The sequence below is a fragment of the Miscanthus floridulus genome, chromosome 9 (genome assembly GCF_019320115.1).
Source record: "Miscanthus floridulus cultivar M001 chromosome 9, ASM1932011v1, whole genome shotgun sequence".
Taxonomy (NCBI): Eukaryota; Viridiplantae; Streptophyta; class Magnoliopsida; order Poales; family Poaceae; genus Miscanthus; species Miscanthus floridulus.
The window spans coordinates 143,002,039-143,015,948 of record NC_089588.1 but is presented as its reverse complement, the minus strand read 5'-3'; the positions used below and the strand labels follow the sequence as shown (position 1 = coordinate 143,015,948).

The 13,910-nt window shown below is 47.6% G+C and overlaps 1 protein-coding gene and 1 pseudogene across 1 annotated transcript; both read right to left on the bottom strand.

The window, feature by feature from the left end:
- Positions 1-931: 931 nt before the first annotated feature.
- On the bottom strand, positions 932-7,955 carry LOC136481167 (uncharacterized; annotated as a pseudogene).
- A 246-nt stretch (positions 7,956-8,201) lies between these two features.
- LOC136481166 (uncharacterized) lies at positions 8,202-9,542 on the bottom strand. The gene has a single exon (XM_066478522.1). It carries the CDS (start codon positions 9,540-9,542, stop codon positions 8,202-8,204), a length of 1,341 nt encoding a protein of 446 aa, XP_066334619.1.
- Between the last annotated feature and the right edge of the window lie 4,368 nt (positions 9,543-13,910).

Here is a 13,910-nt window from a genome sequence, read left to right as displayed (position 1 = left end):
TGTTTGCGGCCCGTGCATAGAGCATTAAATATAGACGAAAAGAAAAACTAATTGCACAGTTTGGTGGGAAATTGCGAGACGAACGTTTTAAGCCTAATTAGTCAATGTTTGGACACTATTTGCCAAATAAAAACGAATGTGCTACAGTAGCCATAAATTCCAAATTTCACGAACTAAACCAGGGCTTAACAAGCCTGGAACTGTGGCTGTCATCAATGCGTGAATTTTGGAAGAAATGTAGACAAGAAGTGGATACTTTGAGATTTCTAATGGACATATTAAGCTTTGAGATAACATTATAATTAAGATTCCTAAATGGGGTCTTTCAGGTTCACTTACATAGTCCAGGCTGGACAGGAAAATATACAAATCATATGCTTCTGATTCGTTTTGACAGTATATATATCTGTTTATCTTCGTTTTGTATTACACTGTCTACGGCAAACACAAATGATACTATGCTGCTAGTTATTTTGAGATGCTTTGTACTTGGGCCGATGATTATTGTTGCAACGGGGTGTGGGAAGAATGGATTCATAATAGGCTAATTTCTAAACTATGTTTTTTTCCTCTTAGCTTGAACCTCTATGTAGCAAGAATTAATTTAACATTTTCTTATGCTGTGTGCATATCATGATGGAGGAGGTCGGTAATTTTGCTCATTGTTATATCACAGAAAAATAAGAACAACCAATCGATTATAAAATCATAAAAGGTATCCTAAATGAGCTGATGGTGCCCATGACACTTGGGTTGCCAGCACACATAAAAACTGAAGTGATTGTTATACTAATCTACTACCACTGCCACCTTCCAAATTGTAAGTCAGTATGATTTTTCTACATACATAGTTTTTATCTACATGGCAAAAACTATGTTACCTAAAAAATCAACACGACTTACTATAATTTGGAATGGCTAGCACAGTAAGCTAAACGACCTGATCCTGGACATGGGAAGACTGGTGATGACCACTTTCTAGTTGCTCTCCAGTCCGACCGTTACTAGTACTTGCTCCTCGGTCATCTCCGGCGGCGCAGCGACGTCTCTGGCCGAACAACCATACCACGGCATGGATAGCCATGAAGAGCAAAACCAGGAGGGTCAAGACGACGACATTCCCCCAGTCCCTGGTGCTGCCAGCCGCGTAGGCCACCAGGAGGCCCAGCAGGTCCAGGACCACGGCTGTGTTGGTCGCTAGCAGGAGCAGCTCGCGGTTGGTCGAGCGGTGCCTCCGCAGGATCTGCTGCAGCAGCAGGGCAATGGTGACAATGGACGCGACGAAGGATGTGGAGTTGCTGTAGAAGAAGACGTGGTAGCGCCGTGGGTCGGTGTCGTGCAGCACCGGGTTCCCAGCATCGCGGCTCGAGTGGGTACCAGCGCCGCCGTCGTCCTGCCAAAGGCCGCCCGGGGGGGCTAGGCCGGCCTGGTATGTGACACTTGCGGCCAGGATTCCGAGCAGCATCAGGTACTTGCGTTTGGCGTACACTTCATCGCGGTACTCTGTCTCCTGGGCATGTCTTGGTAGTTGCTGAGCCATGGACGACGACGGTGCCGCAGTAGTGCCTGCCTCATCAGCCCGAGCCATCATCCTCTTCTTGAAAAAAGTCAGCATGACGGTGTTGACAAGAACGAAGGCAATCACCGCGGCGATGAGCACACACGCGAAGATGGACGTCCGCAGTTTTCGAGCGCTCCCGGCGGCGTAAGCGGCCATGAGGCCAAACAGGCCGACCACCTGGCACGCGTAGAGAGCGTAGCACCGTATGGCGAGGCGGGAGAGGATGGGGTTGACTAGGAGGAGGATGAGCGCGATAGACGCCATGAAGCTCACCGTGTTGGAGTAGAAGAAGGCCTTGAAGCGGCTCGGAAATTTGTCCAGGAGGACGGCGTGGCCCGCGTGGCGGCGGCTGTCCTCCTCGTTCCAGAACCCACCCGGTGGAGCCAGGCCAACTTGGTAGGTGATGGTGGCGACCAAGATGGCTACCAGCAGTAGCCGCTTGTGCTTCTTCTCAGGCACTGTGGCATCGACGTTAGTCGACCCCAGCGTGAAGAGGAGGACATGTACGAGCACGTACACGAGGATGGCCCCAGCCAGGGCCACGACATGAACGGATGTCCCGAGGTCTCGGCAGCTCCCTGCGGCATAGGCGCCGATGAGGGCAAACATGTCCAGCGTCATGGCCACCAGCAAGGTGTGGCTCCTGACCAGCTTCTCTTTCTGGACCATGAGGATGACGACCAGAGACACCGCAAAGGCGGTGGAGTTGCAGTAGAAGAAGGCTTTGTAGCGTGCCGGGTCTTTCGACAGGAGTATGGCATCGCCGGCACGGTGGCCCTCGCCGTCCTCTGGCCAGAAGCCACCAGGCGGGTCCAGCCCCGCCTGGTATGTAATGGTCGTTGCCAGATTGGCGAGCAGCAGGATGAGAGACTTCACCTTCTTTATTGCCTTCTTCTCGAGAAGGACGGTCGGCGCCTCTCCAGTAATAATGCTACTAACGCTGCCTGCTTGGCCATTTGGCGCCAATGTTGCTGGCGGCGGCGGTGGGGATGACATTGACTGGCTGTCGTGGTCGTCATCGTCATCGGCACTAGGTAGCACACTATCCCAAGATGGACAAGAGTTAATAACTAGCTAGGTTATAATTTAACATGATCGACAGCAGTGCAAGATATAATTAATCCGAGTAGGGGATGGAAAGAATTATTAATTACTATTTCTATTTTTCACACACAAACCGAGACAACACATACCGATGATCACAGTCAGTTGGAGACGGCGATTCTGCTGCCATAGCTGGAGCTGGAGCCAGAGCCGGGGATGGAGCATGGTTTCGAGGATGGACACACCTGAGACCCTTCACCGACATGATAACCAGCATTGTAAGGAAGACGAATGCCAGAACAGCACCGAACAGGCTGACAACATAGACACTGCAGTCACTGTCTCTGCAGCTACCGGCATCGTAGGCCGCCATGAGACCGACGAGCGAGCCGATGACGAACACGTGCAGCGCGAACGACCGCGTGGAGCTCGCGGTGAGCTTATTCTTCTTGTCTGGGTGCAACAGCAAGCACGATGATGAAGAGGGACGCGACGAACGCGGTGGTGTTGCAGTAGAAGAACATCCTCAGGTGGCCCCCGTGGTGCGCCTCGACGAGTGAATCGCCAGGGTGGTAGCGGTGCCCGTGGCCACCACCCCGCCGCCGGCCGTCGTCGAACGTGTCCCAGAAGCCCCCTGGCAGGTTGAGCCCGGCAACATAGGTGATGGCCGTTGCGAAGGTGGCGAGCAGCAACAGGACCTTGCGCTGTTCCTTGGGCCTGAGAAGGACCGAGGACACGGCGCCGCCGCCACCTCCGTCCTCCTCCTCTGCCGGCAAAGATGGAGAGCTGTCGTGTGACAAGCCCTGCAGGATGTGTACGCCTACGTAGGCGGAGAGCGCCAGCACGAGCGATGTGGCGTACACGGTGGCTGGCTTGTCCCGGCAGCTGCCCGCGAGGTAGGCCCCCATGAGGCCTAGCAGGTCCAGCACCATGACCAGGCGCAGCACGGCCAGCTGGACCCTGTTGGGGTTCTTGAGCAGCAGGAGGAAGATGACGACGAGCGACGCGGCCAGCGCCGTGGAGTTGCAGTAGTAGAACGACAGGAACCTGCGGCGGTGCGTGAACCGGAGGATAGGTCCCCCGGCATTGACTGCTGACACCGCCGGCAGCCTGCCGGAGATTGGAGCAGGAGCAAGAGCAGGCCCGTCCTGCTGCCACACCCCGCCTGGTGGGTTCAGCCCCGCCACGTAGGTGACGCTGACCACCAGCGCGGCCAGCAGCAGGAGCTGCTTCCGGAGCTTGTACTCCGATGACTCCCTGGGCTCTTCCTCCTGAACTGCCGGCTTCCGACGGCATCTCTACAGTCGCCGGCCGGTTGTCAGTTGCTTATTGCTTTCTTGTATTACTATTCGCACGGAGAGTGAGCATACACTGTATTGACACAAGGAGTAGAGTGGAGCTCGTGCTGTTTTCTTCTGCACTCGGCAGCAGCAGATGCTGGGATTATAATACTAATCATCATGACATGGAGACCTAGAGTCCTTGCAATTGACTAACGTCGTCGACCTCACTCCTGAGTACCTCAACAACTCTTCTGACAAGTAATATAAACAATTCCATTTTATCCCCTGATCTCGATTTGTTGCTGGATTCGAAAACCCTTCCCAACACTGATACTAAATAACATATGCACACTTTAACATTTTGAAACAGTGGCGGCACACATGTCACATGATTTTTCTATGTACCACTGGCGGCCCACATGTCACGTGAAACATCCGAAAAATTCAAATTTAGAATCACTCGTACTCAAGACTATTTCAAAATATATTTTCAAACATTAATAAAATTTAATAGAGTACCTGAGATGCAGCAGCTAAAGTGGCCACTCAGCCCGAGACCTAGGGTTTGCCACCAGACACGTCCGGTCCCATGGGGACCAGCGTCCAGTGCTCCACAGTGAGCACCTCTTCATCAAATCTTCAACCCTTTGCAAATGTACCAACTCCACAAGTGTTACACCATATGTGTGAGTGAGTTAGCATTGTCACAAACATTTTCTAAGGGTATTAGGTTAGCACACTAGGTCCTAATGCAAATGCATGTATGAATTCACCTAGTGGCACTTGATGACTACGTTAACCGATATTCTTCCCTCTTAATAGTACGGTTATCAATCCTAAATGTGATTACACTCTCTATAGTGTCTTGATCACCTAAACCAAAAATGGCTCCTATGGTTATACATTTGCCTTGAGCCCATTTTTGTTTTTTTTCTCTTCCTTCTTTTTCAAATGTGGAGCACTTGATCATTATTTTGTGGTCATCACCATCTCCATGATCATCATCTAGCTTCATCACTTGGATTGGACCACCTTTCTTGTCTACACACTTAGTGAAAGATTAGTCCAATAGGTTTCATCAATTAACCAAAACCAAACTAGGGCTTTCAATCTCTCCCTTTTTGATAATTGATGACAACCTTTTCATAAAGATATTCGATTAAAATCTTTTGGATTCATGTTGCTTGCCCAAACATTTTAACATGTGTGAAGGATATGGACAAGTTGCATAAATCTGAATTGGTAGCATTAGCTCCCCCTACAAATGTGCTAAGAGTTTCGCTAGTAGAGAAATGATATTTCATCCGCTTCGATTTTGAGCTTTAGTCTCGGTATTTTTTGCATCCGGGAGTAAAGGAAGAATTAGTCCCGGTTGAAGCTACCAACAGGGACTAAAGGCCCCTAGTCCTGACACGCTTTCGCAGCAGGCCACCTTTAGTCCCGGTTGGTGTTACCAACCCGGACTAAATGTCCTTCAACCTTTAGTCCCGGTTGGTAATACCAACCGGGACTAAAGGGTGACCTTTTAGTTCCGGTTGGTGTCACCAACCCGGATTAAAGATCTCCCACCCGGGACTAAAGGTACCCCACAGGTCAATTCAAAAGGAGAGTGTACAGGACCCTGTCACATGTGGTGTACAGCTGAATTGGTAAGGAGTTTATGCGCGAGAAAAGAGGTCCTGGGTTCGAATCTCACACATCGCAAGAGAAGCCTCCCTACAATTTCATTTATTTTTCTCCTGAGGATGGACCTTTAGTCCCGGATTCGTAGTCCCGGTTGGGAAACCGGGACTAAAGCCAGTTCCCAACCGGGACTACAACCCATTTCTCTACTAGTGTTTGGATTAAAAGCTTGCACATATGCATGGATATGAACTGTGGGAGAGTGAATGACTACCAAATGATGTCAATGTGTAAAGAATGGACCTTTGAAGCGTGATACCAATCGGAGTTGCCAATATACACCATCCTTAGCACCATGGTTAGCTAGATACCACTTGTAAAATTACTAGTAAAGTAAATACAAACTAGAAACCTCATTAAATCAACTTTAGAAGCAAGGCTCTAGTGCCACTTATTAAATTAACAACATATCTAGCTACCTAAGCATGCTAGTATTCCAAAACATCAATCAAGTTCTACTATTACCATACACCACTCAAGCATAAATCTTGAATTTTACAACTTGTGCAATGCAAGCAACCATATGTTTGTGCACATCCAAATGCAATAAACAAGTTTATGAGCTTGCTCCCCCTACTTGTGTGCTCAAATTTTAATTGCTCCCCTTCTTTTGATATGCAAGCTTTACAATGGAATCTCTCTCCTTTTGAATCTATCTTTGTGACTAATCTCTCCCCCATTTTCATATATTTCATATCTTTGTGACTCTTCTCCCCCTTTGTCATTAATTACCATAAAAGATATGGCTCAAATTATAGGTGAAGTTAGTCAATCAATAAGGTGAGAGGGATCATTGTTCAATTTTGGTTCAACCTAGAGCATTTGCTTGAGATATTTAACTCGGTTTGAACCAATGGCAAGCTTCTTCACACCTCTTGTAAGGGTTATCTTGACAATGTTGAGTTAAACACTTTTAGCTCATTTCTAGATCAAACACTAGGTTCACAAGCCCACAAACATGTTATATGTTACCACTAGATCATATTAAGCATAGAAGCAATAGTGGCATCATATAAGCATTAAATTCTTTTGATTTTGAGTGAATGAGACTAAGAAGTACAAAGTGTGACTAGATGCCAAACGACTTTTACCTTGTTTTGCTCGAAGATGAGGCATGTCATATATGTGGGGTGCATCAACTCATATTGGAGAAGTCAAGTATGTTCAATTCATTTCTAATCTTGCAAAACCTTTTTCTCATCAAGTGGCTTAGTGAATATGTCGGCAAGTTGATCATCGGTGCCAACACTCTCAATTGCAATGTCGCCTTTCATTTGATGATCTCTTATGAAGTGATGTCTTATGTTAATGTGCTTTGTTCTTGAATGTTGAACGGGATCGTTGGTGAGCTTGATTGCACTTTTATTGTCACATAGCAATGGCACTTGTTTGAATTTTACTCCAAAGTCATCCAAAGTAATTGAGCACAACAACTACTGGCGGAAATATATTCGGCCTCCGCGGTAGATAGTGCTACACTATTTTGCTTCTTTGATGATCAAGATACAAGTGACCTTCCCAATAGTTGACATGTTCCCGATGTGCTCTTTCTTGTATTACTATTCGCACGGAGAGTGAGCATACACTGTATTGTACTCCAAGGTAGTAGTAGACTGACACAAGGAGTAGAGTGGAGCTCGTGCTGTTTTCTTCTGCACTCGGCAGCAACAGATGTTGGGATTATAATACTAATCATCTGCCATGGAGACCAGAGTCCATGCAATTGACTAATGTCGTCGACCTCACTCCTGAGTACCTCAACAACTCTTCTGACAAGTAATACAAACAATTCCATTTTATCCCCTGATCTCGATTTGTTGCTGGATTCAGAAACCCTTCCCAACACTGATACTAAATGGCATATACACACTTTAACATTTTGAAACAGTGGTGGCCCACATGTCATGTGATTTTACTACATACCAGTGGCAGACCATTTGTCACGGGACCGTGAAACATCTCAAAAATTCAAATTTAGAATCATTTGTACTCAAAACTATTTTCAAAATATATTTCGGAAACTAAAAACATTTGAACTCTATTTTACCTTTCAACTCATATTCACCTCAAATCCGAGTCACATCTCTCTAAACCCCATTGCCCAAACACATAGGCTGCACAGTGTGTCGACAACATCACCGGCCCGTACCCCACTTTTTCCTCCCTCGACCCGTTCGCCTTCGCTGACAGCACCCGCATGCGCTGACCCCACCACCACCGCACATGGCACCAAACCACACGTAGACCCATCGCCGCTCGCGCAATATACTGGCCCCACCTCCCTCCGCCTTCTCATTGCTATCGCGCAGCCTCACCTCTGTCTCGCTCATGTCACTGTCTCGTCGGGTCTCGCCGCCGTTGCTCGACCTCGCCCATGTCGTCATCTCGACCCCTGCGCCATGACGATGTGCATTGTGCGTTGCGGCGCCACCGTTGCTGCAGGAGATACCTCGACCGAGGGGCCTCGGCGGGCAGCGTCGAGGTATGAGGAGGGCACTGAGCAGTCGGAGTCAGAGTCGGAGTCACCGGAAAAGGAGATTTGCTTCCCAGCGCTGAAGCTTGGATCTGCCCGTCGATTGGCGTCCTATCAAGAAGGGGGTGGCAAGGTGGGAGAGGGGGAGGATGAACCTCTACCTACAGGGAGACCAGAAGGTGTTGAGGGGGTGGTTGCCAGCACCGGTGAGCCTTCCTACAAGCGGGCACCGGTGATGACCACTTTCTAGTTTCTCTCCAATCAGACCGTTACTAGTGCTTGCTCCTCGGTCATCTCCGGCGGCGCAGCGACGTCTCTGGCCGAACAACCATACCACGGCATGGATAGCCATGAAGAGCAAAACCAGGAGGGTCAAGACGACGACATTCTCCCACTCCCTGGTGCTGCCAGCCGCGTAGGCCACCAGGAGGCCCAGCAGGTCCAGGACCACGGCTGTGTTGGTCGCTAGCAGGAGCAGCTCGTGGTTGGTCGAGCGGTGCCTCCGCAGGATCTGCTGCAGCAGCAGGGCAATGGTGACAATGGACGCGACGAAGGATGTGGAGTTGCTGTAGAAGAAGACGTGGTAGCGCCGTGGGTCGGTGTCGTGCAGCACCGGGTTCCCAGCATCGCGGCTCGAATGGGTACCAGCGCCGCCGTCGTCCTGCCAAAGGCCGCCCGGGGGGGCTAGGCCGGCCTGGTATGTGACACTTGCGGCCAGGATTCCGAGCAGCATCAGGTACTTGCGTTTGGCGTACACTTCATCTCGGTACTCTGTCTCCTGGGCATGTCTTGGTAGTTGCTGAGCCATGGACGACGACGGTGCCGCAGTAGTGCCTGCCTCATCAGACCGAGCCATCATCCTCTTCTTGAAAAAAGTCAGCATGACGGTGTTGACAAGAACGAAGGCAATCACCGCGGCGATGAGCACACACGCGAAGATGGACGTCCGCAGTTTTCGAGCGCTCCCGGCGGCGTAAGCGGCCATGAGGCCAAACAGGTCGACCACCTGGCACGCGTAGAGAGCGTAGCACCGTATGGCGAGGCGGGAGAGGATGGGGTTGACTAGGAGGAGGATGAGCGCGATAGACGCCATGAAGCTCACCGTGTTGGAGTAGGAGAAGGCCTTGAAGCGGCTCGGAAATTTGTCCAGGAGGACGGCGTGCCCCGCGTGGCGGCGGCTGTCCTCCTCGTTCCAGAACCCACCCGGTGGAGCCAGGCCAACTTGGTAGGTGATGGTGGCGACCAAGAAGGCTACCAGCAGTAGCCGCTTGTGCTTCTTCTCAGGCACTGTGGCATCGACGTTAGTCGACCCCAGCGTGAAGAGGAGGACATGTACGAGCACGTACACGAGGATGGCCCCAGCCAGGGCCACGACATGAACGGATGTCCCGAGGTATCGGCAGCTCCCTGCGGCATAGGCGCCGATGAGGGCAAACATGTCCAGCGTCATGGCCACCAGCAAGGTGTGGCTCCTGACCAGCTTCTCTTTCTGGACCATGAGGATGACGACCAGAGACATCGCAAAGGCGGTGGAGTTGCAGTAGAAGAAGGCTTTGTAGCGTGCCGGGTCTTTCGCCAGGAGTATGGCATCGCCGGCACGGTGGCCCTCGCCGTCCTCTGGCCAGAAGCCACCAGGCGGGTCCAGCCCCGCCTGGTATGTAATGGTCGTTGCCATATTGGCGAGCAGCAGGATGAGAGACTTCACCTTCTTTATTGCCTTCTTCTCGAGATGGACGGTCGGCGCCTCTCCAGTAATAAAGCTACTAACGCTGCCTGCTTGGCCATTTGGCGCCAATGTTGCTGGCGGCGGCGGTGGGGATGACATTGACTGGCTGTCGTGGTCGTCATCGTCATCGGCACTAGGTAGCACACTATCCCAAGATGGACAAGAGTTAGTAACTAGCTAGGTTATAATTTAACATGATCGGCAGCAGTGCAAGATATAATTAATCCGAGTAGGGGATGGGAAGAATTATTAATTACTGTTGATGTCGGAAGTGATCCGAATCAGACACCAACCGTCAACAGGGTCTTAGACGCCTGGGCCGCTACGGACCGAAGAATGCAGCTAGGATGTCACTCTTTCGCGGTGAAGAACGGAGAGGTTTACAAGCAAACCAGTAAATGATAACCAACGTGCTTACGTGACTAAGAACCGGCTAGTTTTCAGGCAAACTAGCAAAGAAACCGTCGAAGCTCTCTCCTGAGAGGGACCCCGTCAGGGCAAGGACGTCGTCGGGTTGCCCTAGGTCGGCCGGCAAGCCAAGGGCGCCATCCTTGGTCGACGGATCAAGCGATGAACAACATGGGGGTTGGAGAAGAGGACAGAAGGGATATAGTAGAGGTAGTAGATTGATTTGTTTCACGATTGGATAGATAAGAACTCAATCGGCCATGATCCTCTCATATATATAGAGGGGGTGGTCTTATCCCAGTATGAAACCTCTCCAAGCCTTATTTTCCAAGTTTCCCACGAGTTTGGAACAGTTCGGATCGGAATCTAAAAGGCCAGATCCGAATAGGATTTTCTGTTAGGTATGTTGGAAGTCGCAACTTGGGTTGGAACTTCCGACTTTTGTTGGAACTCCCGACGTAGGGATAACCCCAGACACCGAGTAGATTTTTTCAGGCTTCCTGAAAGTCCCGACACCCATCGGAACTTCCGACAGTCGGAAGTCCCGACTTGGATCGGAACTCTCGATAACGAGGAATCTTTCCGAGGGCATAACTTCTTCATCCGGACTTCGAATTAGACGTTCCATATATGTTTTTCGATCGTCTCACTACTACAGGATGGCCTTGTTGTCCCGGGCGGTAACGGCCTTTAGTCCCGGTTACCGCGCCGGGACAACGATCCCGGGACTAAAGGTGGAACCTTCAGTCCCGGGTCATCGAGCCGGTACTAAAGAGGGACCTTTAGTCCCGGTTGGTGTTAGTCCCAGTTGGTGTTACCAACCGGGACTAAAGGCCCTCCAGCCAAGCAAACGTGGCCGCACCCTTTAGTCCCGGTTGGTAACCCCAACCGGGACTAAAGGTTCCTTTTCTTTTTCTTTTTTTTTTAATTTGTTTTCAGTTCAGTTACACATATTTGTTTAATATATAATATATTTTTATGTACGTATTCTACGCTGCTAATATAAATACACGCACGCATATAATTACATCTAACTCTCATCTCGAGCATTATTATATTCGAATAAAGTATGAAACTATATATATTATAGATATATATATGTATATATACAACACTTTCATAATCTTGTTCTCGAAAATAACGATATCAATAAACATTTAATTTACATTATTTATTCCTTAGGTTGGGATTTAGCACTTTTTCTAGAAGAAATCCTGCTATTGACTCTTGAACTGTTTTCAGATGGTCTTTTTGCATGACCCTTTGTTTCAACTATTCAGTCTTGCATTTGAAGTAAAAGAAAAAGTATTAATACATACATATATATATATATTCATTTAAAAATAAATAAAAATTTGATATATACGTACTCTGAGGACATCTTCAGGAGTTCTTCTTATATGTGCAATGATAAATTCACAAACGTAGTATCCACACAAGTTATTACCAGGTTGCTGCCGCAAACACCACTGTACGAGAAGAATATTATTCTCATCATCTCACACGTAAATTGAAGTATAATATAGTAATTAAACACGTGGGGAAGTATATATAGTACAACTTACTGGTATTTCAACTACATTAAGTGGTGCCTTGCAATCCTTGCGGTGTTGCCTAATAAACTCTTTCCAAACCCTGTGCGACTAATAATGTACGATCGTTAATAAATTATGGCAAAGTCTATTCAATAATAGTTGTGCGCGAGAGATCGAAATTACCCCTGGATAATGTCTATCATATCTTGGTATAGTGCCCGCTCTTTTCTCAACGAGTCCAAGATTACTAACCGACTTGAGTTTAACTCAATGACAATGAGTATCCAGTGAAACCTGCATTGGTTTATACACACACGTACATGCATATAAGTTGTATTGATATTACATAAAATGTGTAGACTACATTATTATTAACACTTACTCAAAGTTGTACGGGAAAAGTATTGTTGTCTTGTCGTGCTGCTTCATGAAGAACCTCATGATATTCTTCTGTGCTTCAGATACCCACTGCTCCTTGACAATAATATCGATTTTGAATACGATATAAGGATCAATGAAGCCAACACTGGTGTCTTGTATTCTTTGGAGCTCTGACATCTGAAATCTGTATATAAATATAAGTTACATGTGAGGATAATTATATACACGTACGCATGGAAGTGAGTTTATTAAATAAAAGTAAGAATCACTTACAAACAAAAGCAGCTAATGATTGATTTGTCCAGAGTGTCCATGTGGTATAGTTGATGCAATTCTTCAAAACTAATATGTAAGATGTCATCGCCACGGAAGTAATGATGGTCTATAAATCTGACAAAGATTCACTCCTCACCCCTGCCACACGCCTGCATGTACCACTTGTTGAGCAAGTACATTTGCGTAACCAATTCATTCAGAGCCGCAGGGTTGTACAGACTTTTGCCAAATTTATTAGTCTTCCAGGTATTAACTTCTAGGTTCTGGATTGGAGCTTTGACCATCAATTGATCCAAGGTTAAACCAGTTAGTTCAAAAAAAGCATTAAGGTCTTGAACAGACACTTCTCCAGAGTTGTCTGGTCGATAGACTTCTATGTTAGAACCATATTCATTAGCAACAACAAGATTTTGCATTGGTTGCTTCTGTTGTCCGAGCTGTGGGACACCCTTCCCTGATGCTCTTTTCCTTTTCTTATCTGCATCATGTGACTTCACGAGGGAGCGGTCATAGTCTGATAGTGGCGGAGGCTTACAAACTTCAAGCATCTTTTTCTTGTGAGCTTTGACCTTCTGCCTCAGCAGATCTCGTGGTATGTAAAAGTACGGCTTCTCCTTAAGCTTCGCTTGTCTCTGCTTTTGGATATCTATAAAAAATCTTTCACTTTTTTGTCTTCTTCAGCTGCTATTTGCTCATCAGTCTTTTCAGGAAGTATTTCTTGAGAAATAACTCTTTTTTTTTGGTCTTCTTTGCCGCCGGGACCTTAGACGTCTCTGTAGTGCGTCGCTGTGGAGGGGGTGGGGGCGGTGTTGGAGACCAGCGTGGAGGCATTGGAGATCATTGTTGTGGCAGAACCGCCTAATCTAACGCCTCACAGGAGTGCTCGTCTTCCATTAGACACTAAGCACCCGAGGGAGAACACTAAATTACTCGGTTCAGTCGCGCACACCCCAGGGGAGAACCCGAAAATCCACATTTTTGCCACCAGGATCACAAATGAGAGAATAAAGCTTACATCATTCTTAACCATTTCTTTCATCACTTTACATGTACATCAGAATATAACAATTATTAATATAACAGTGGAATGAAATCATATTATCAAAGTTATAAATAATTTAATTGAACAGCAGAATAGAAACATGTGAACAGAGTTACAGCGGAAATAAACATCTACTAATGACATGATGAAGTGTTGATATATAGACTATGGAAACAGATTATGAAACTTTCATTTATAAAAGTATTTGGTGAGAGTTATAAATAACAACTACGATCGCAGCGTAAAGGAAATCCTCTCTGAGCCCACCAGGAGGAATCCACACACAAAGGTCAGCTCAAGCCTCCACCTGTTACCTGCAACAGGGGGAATAAAACCCTGAGTACTCAATTGTACTCAGCAAGACTTACCCGATAGGAGAAAAGCAAAGACTCCAAGGATATGCAAGGTTATCTGGCTTGTGGGTTTATTGCATTGCAGGAAGCATTACTAAGCGTGAGTCCTTACATTCGATTTTGATTAATAGCCACATTGGTTCAT

Bases quoted from the DNA above. Each gene is read 5' to 3' on its own strand.
- LOC136481166 (XM_066478522.1), bottom strand. From the start codon at position 9,542: ATGGTCCAGAAAGAGAAGCTGGTCAGGAGCCACACCTTGCTGGTGGCC.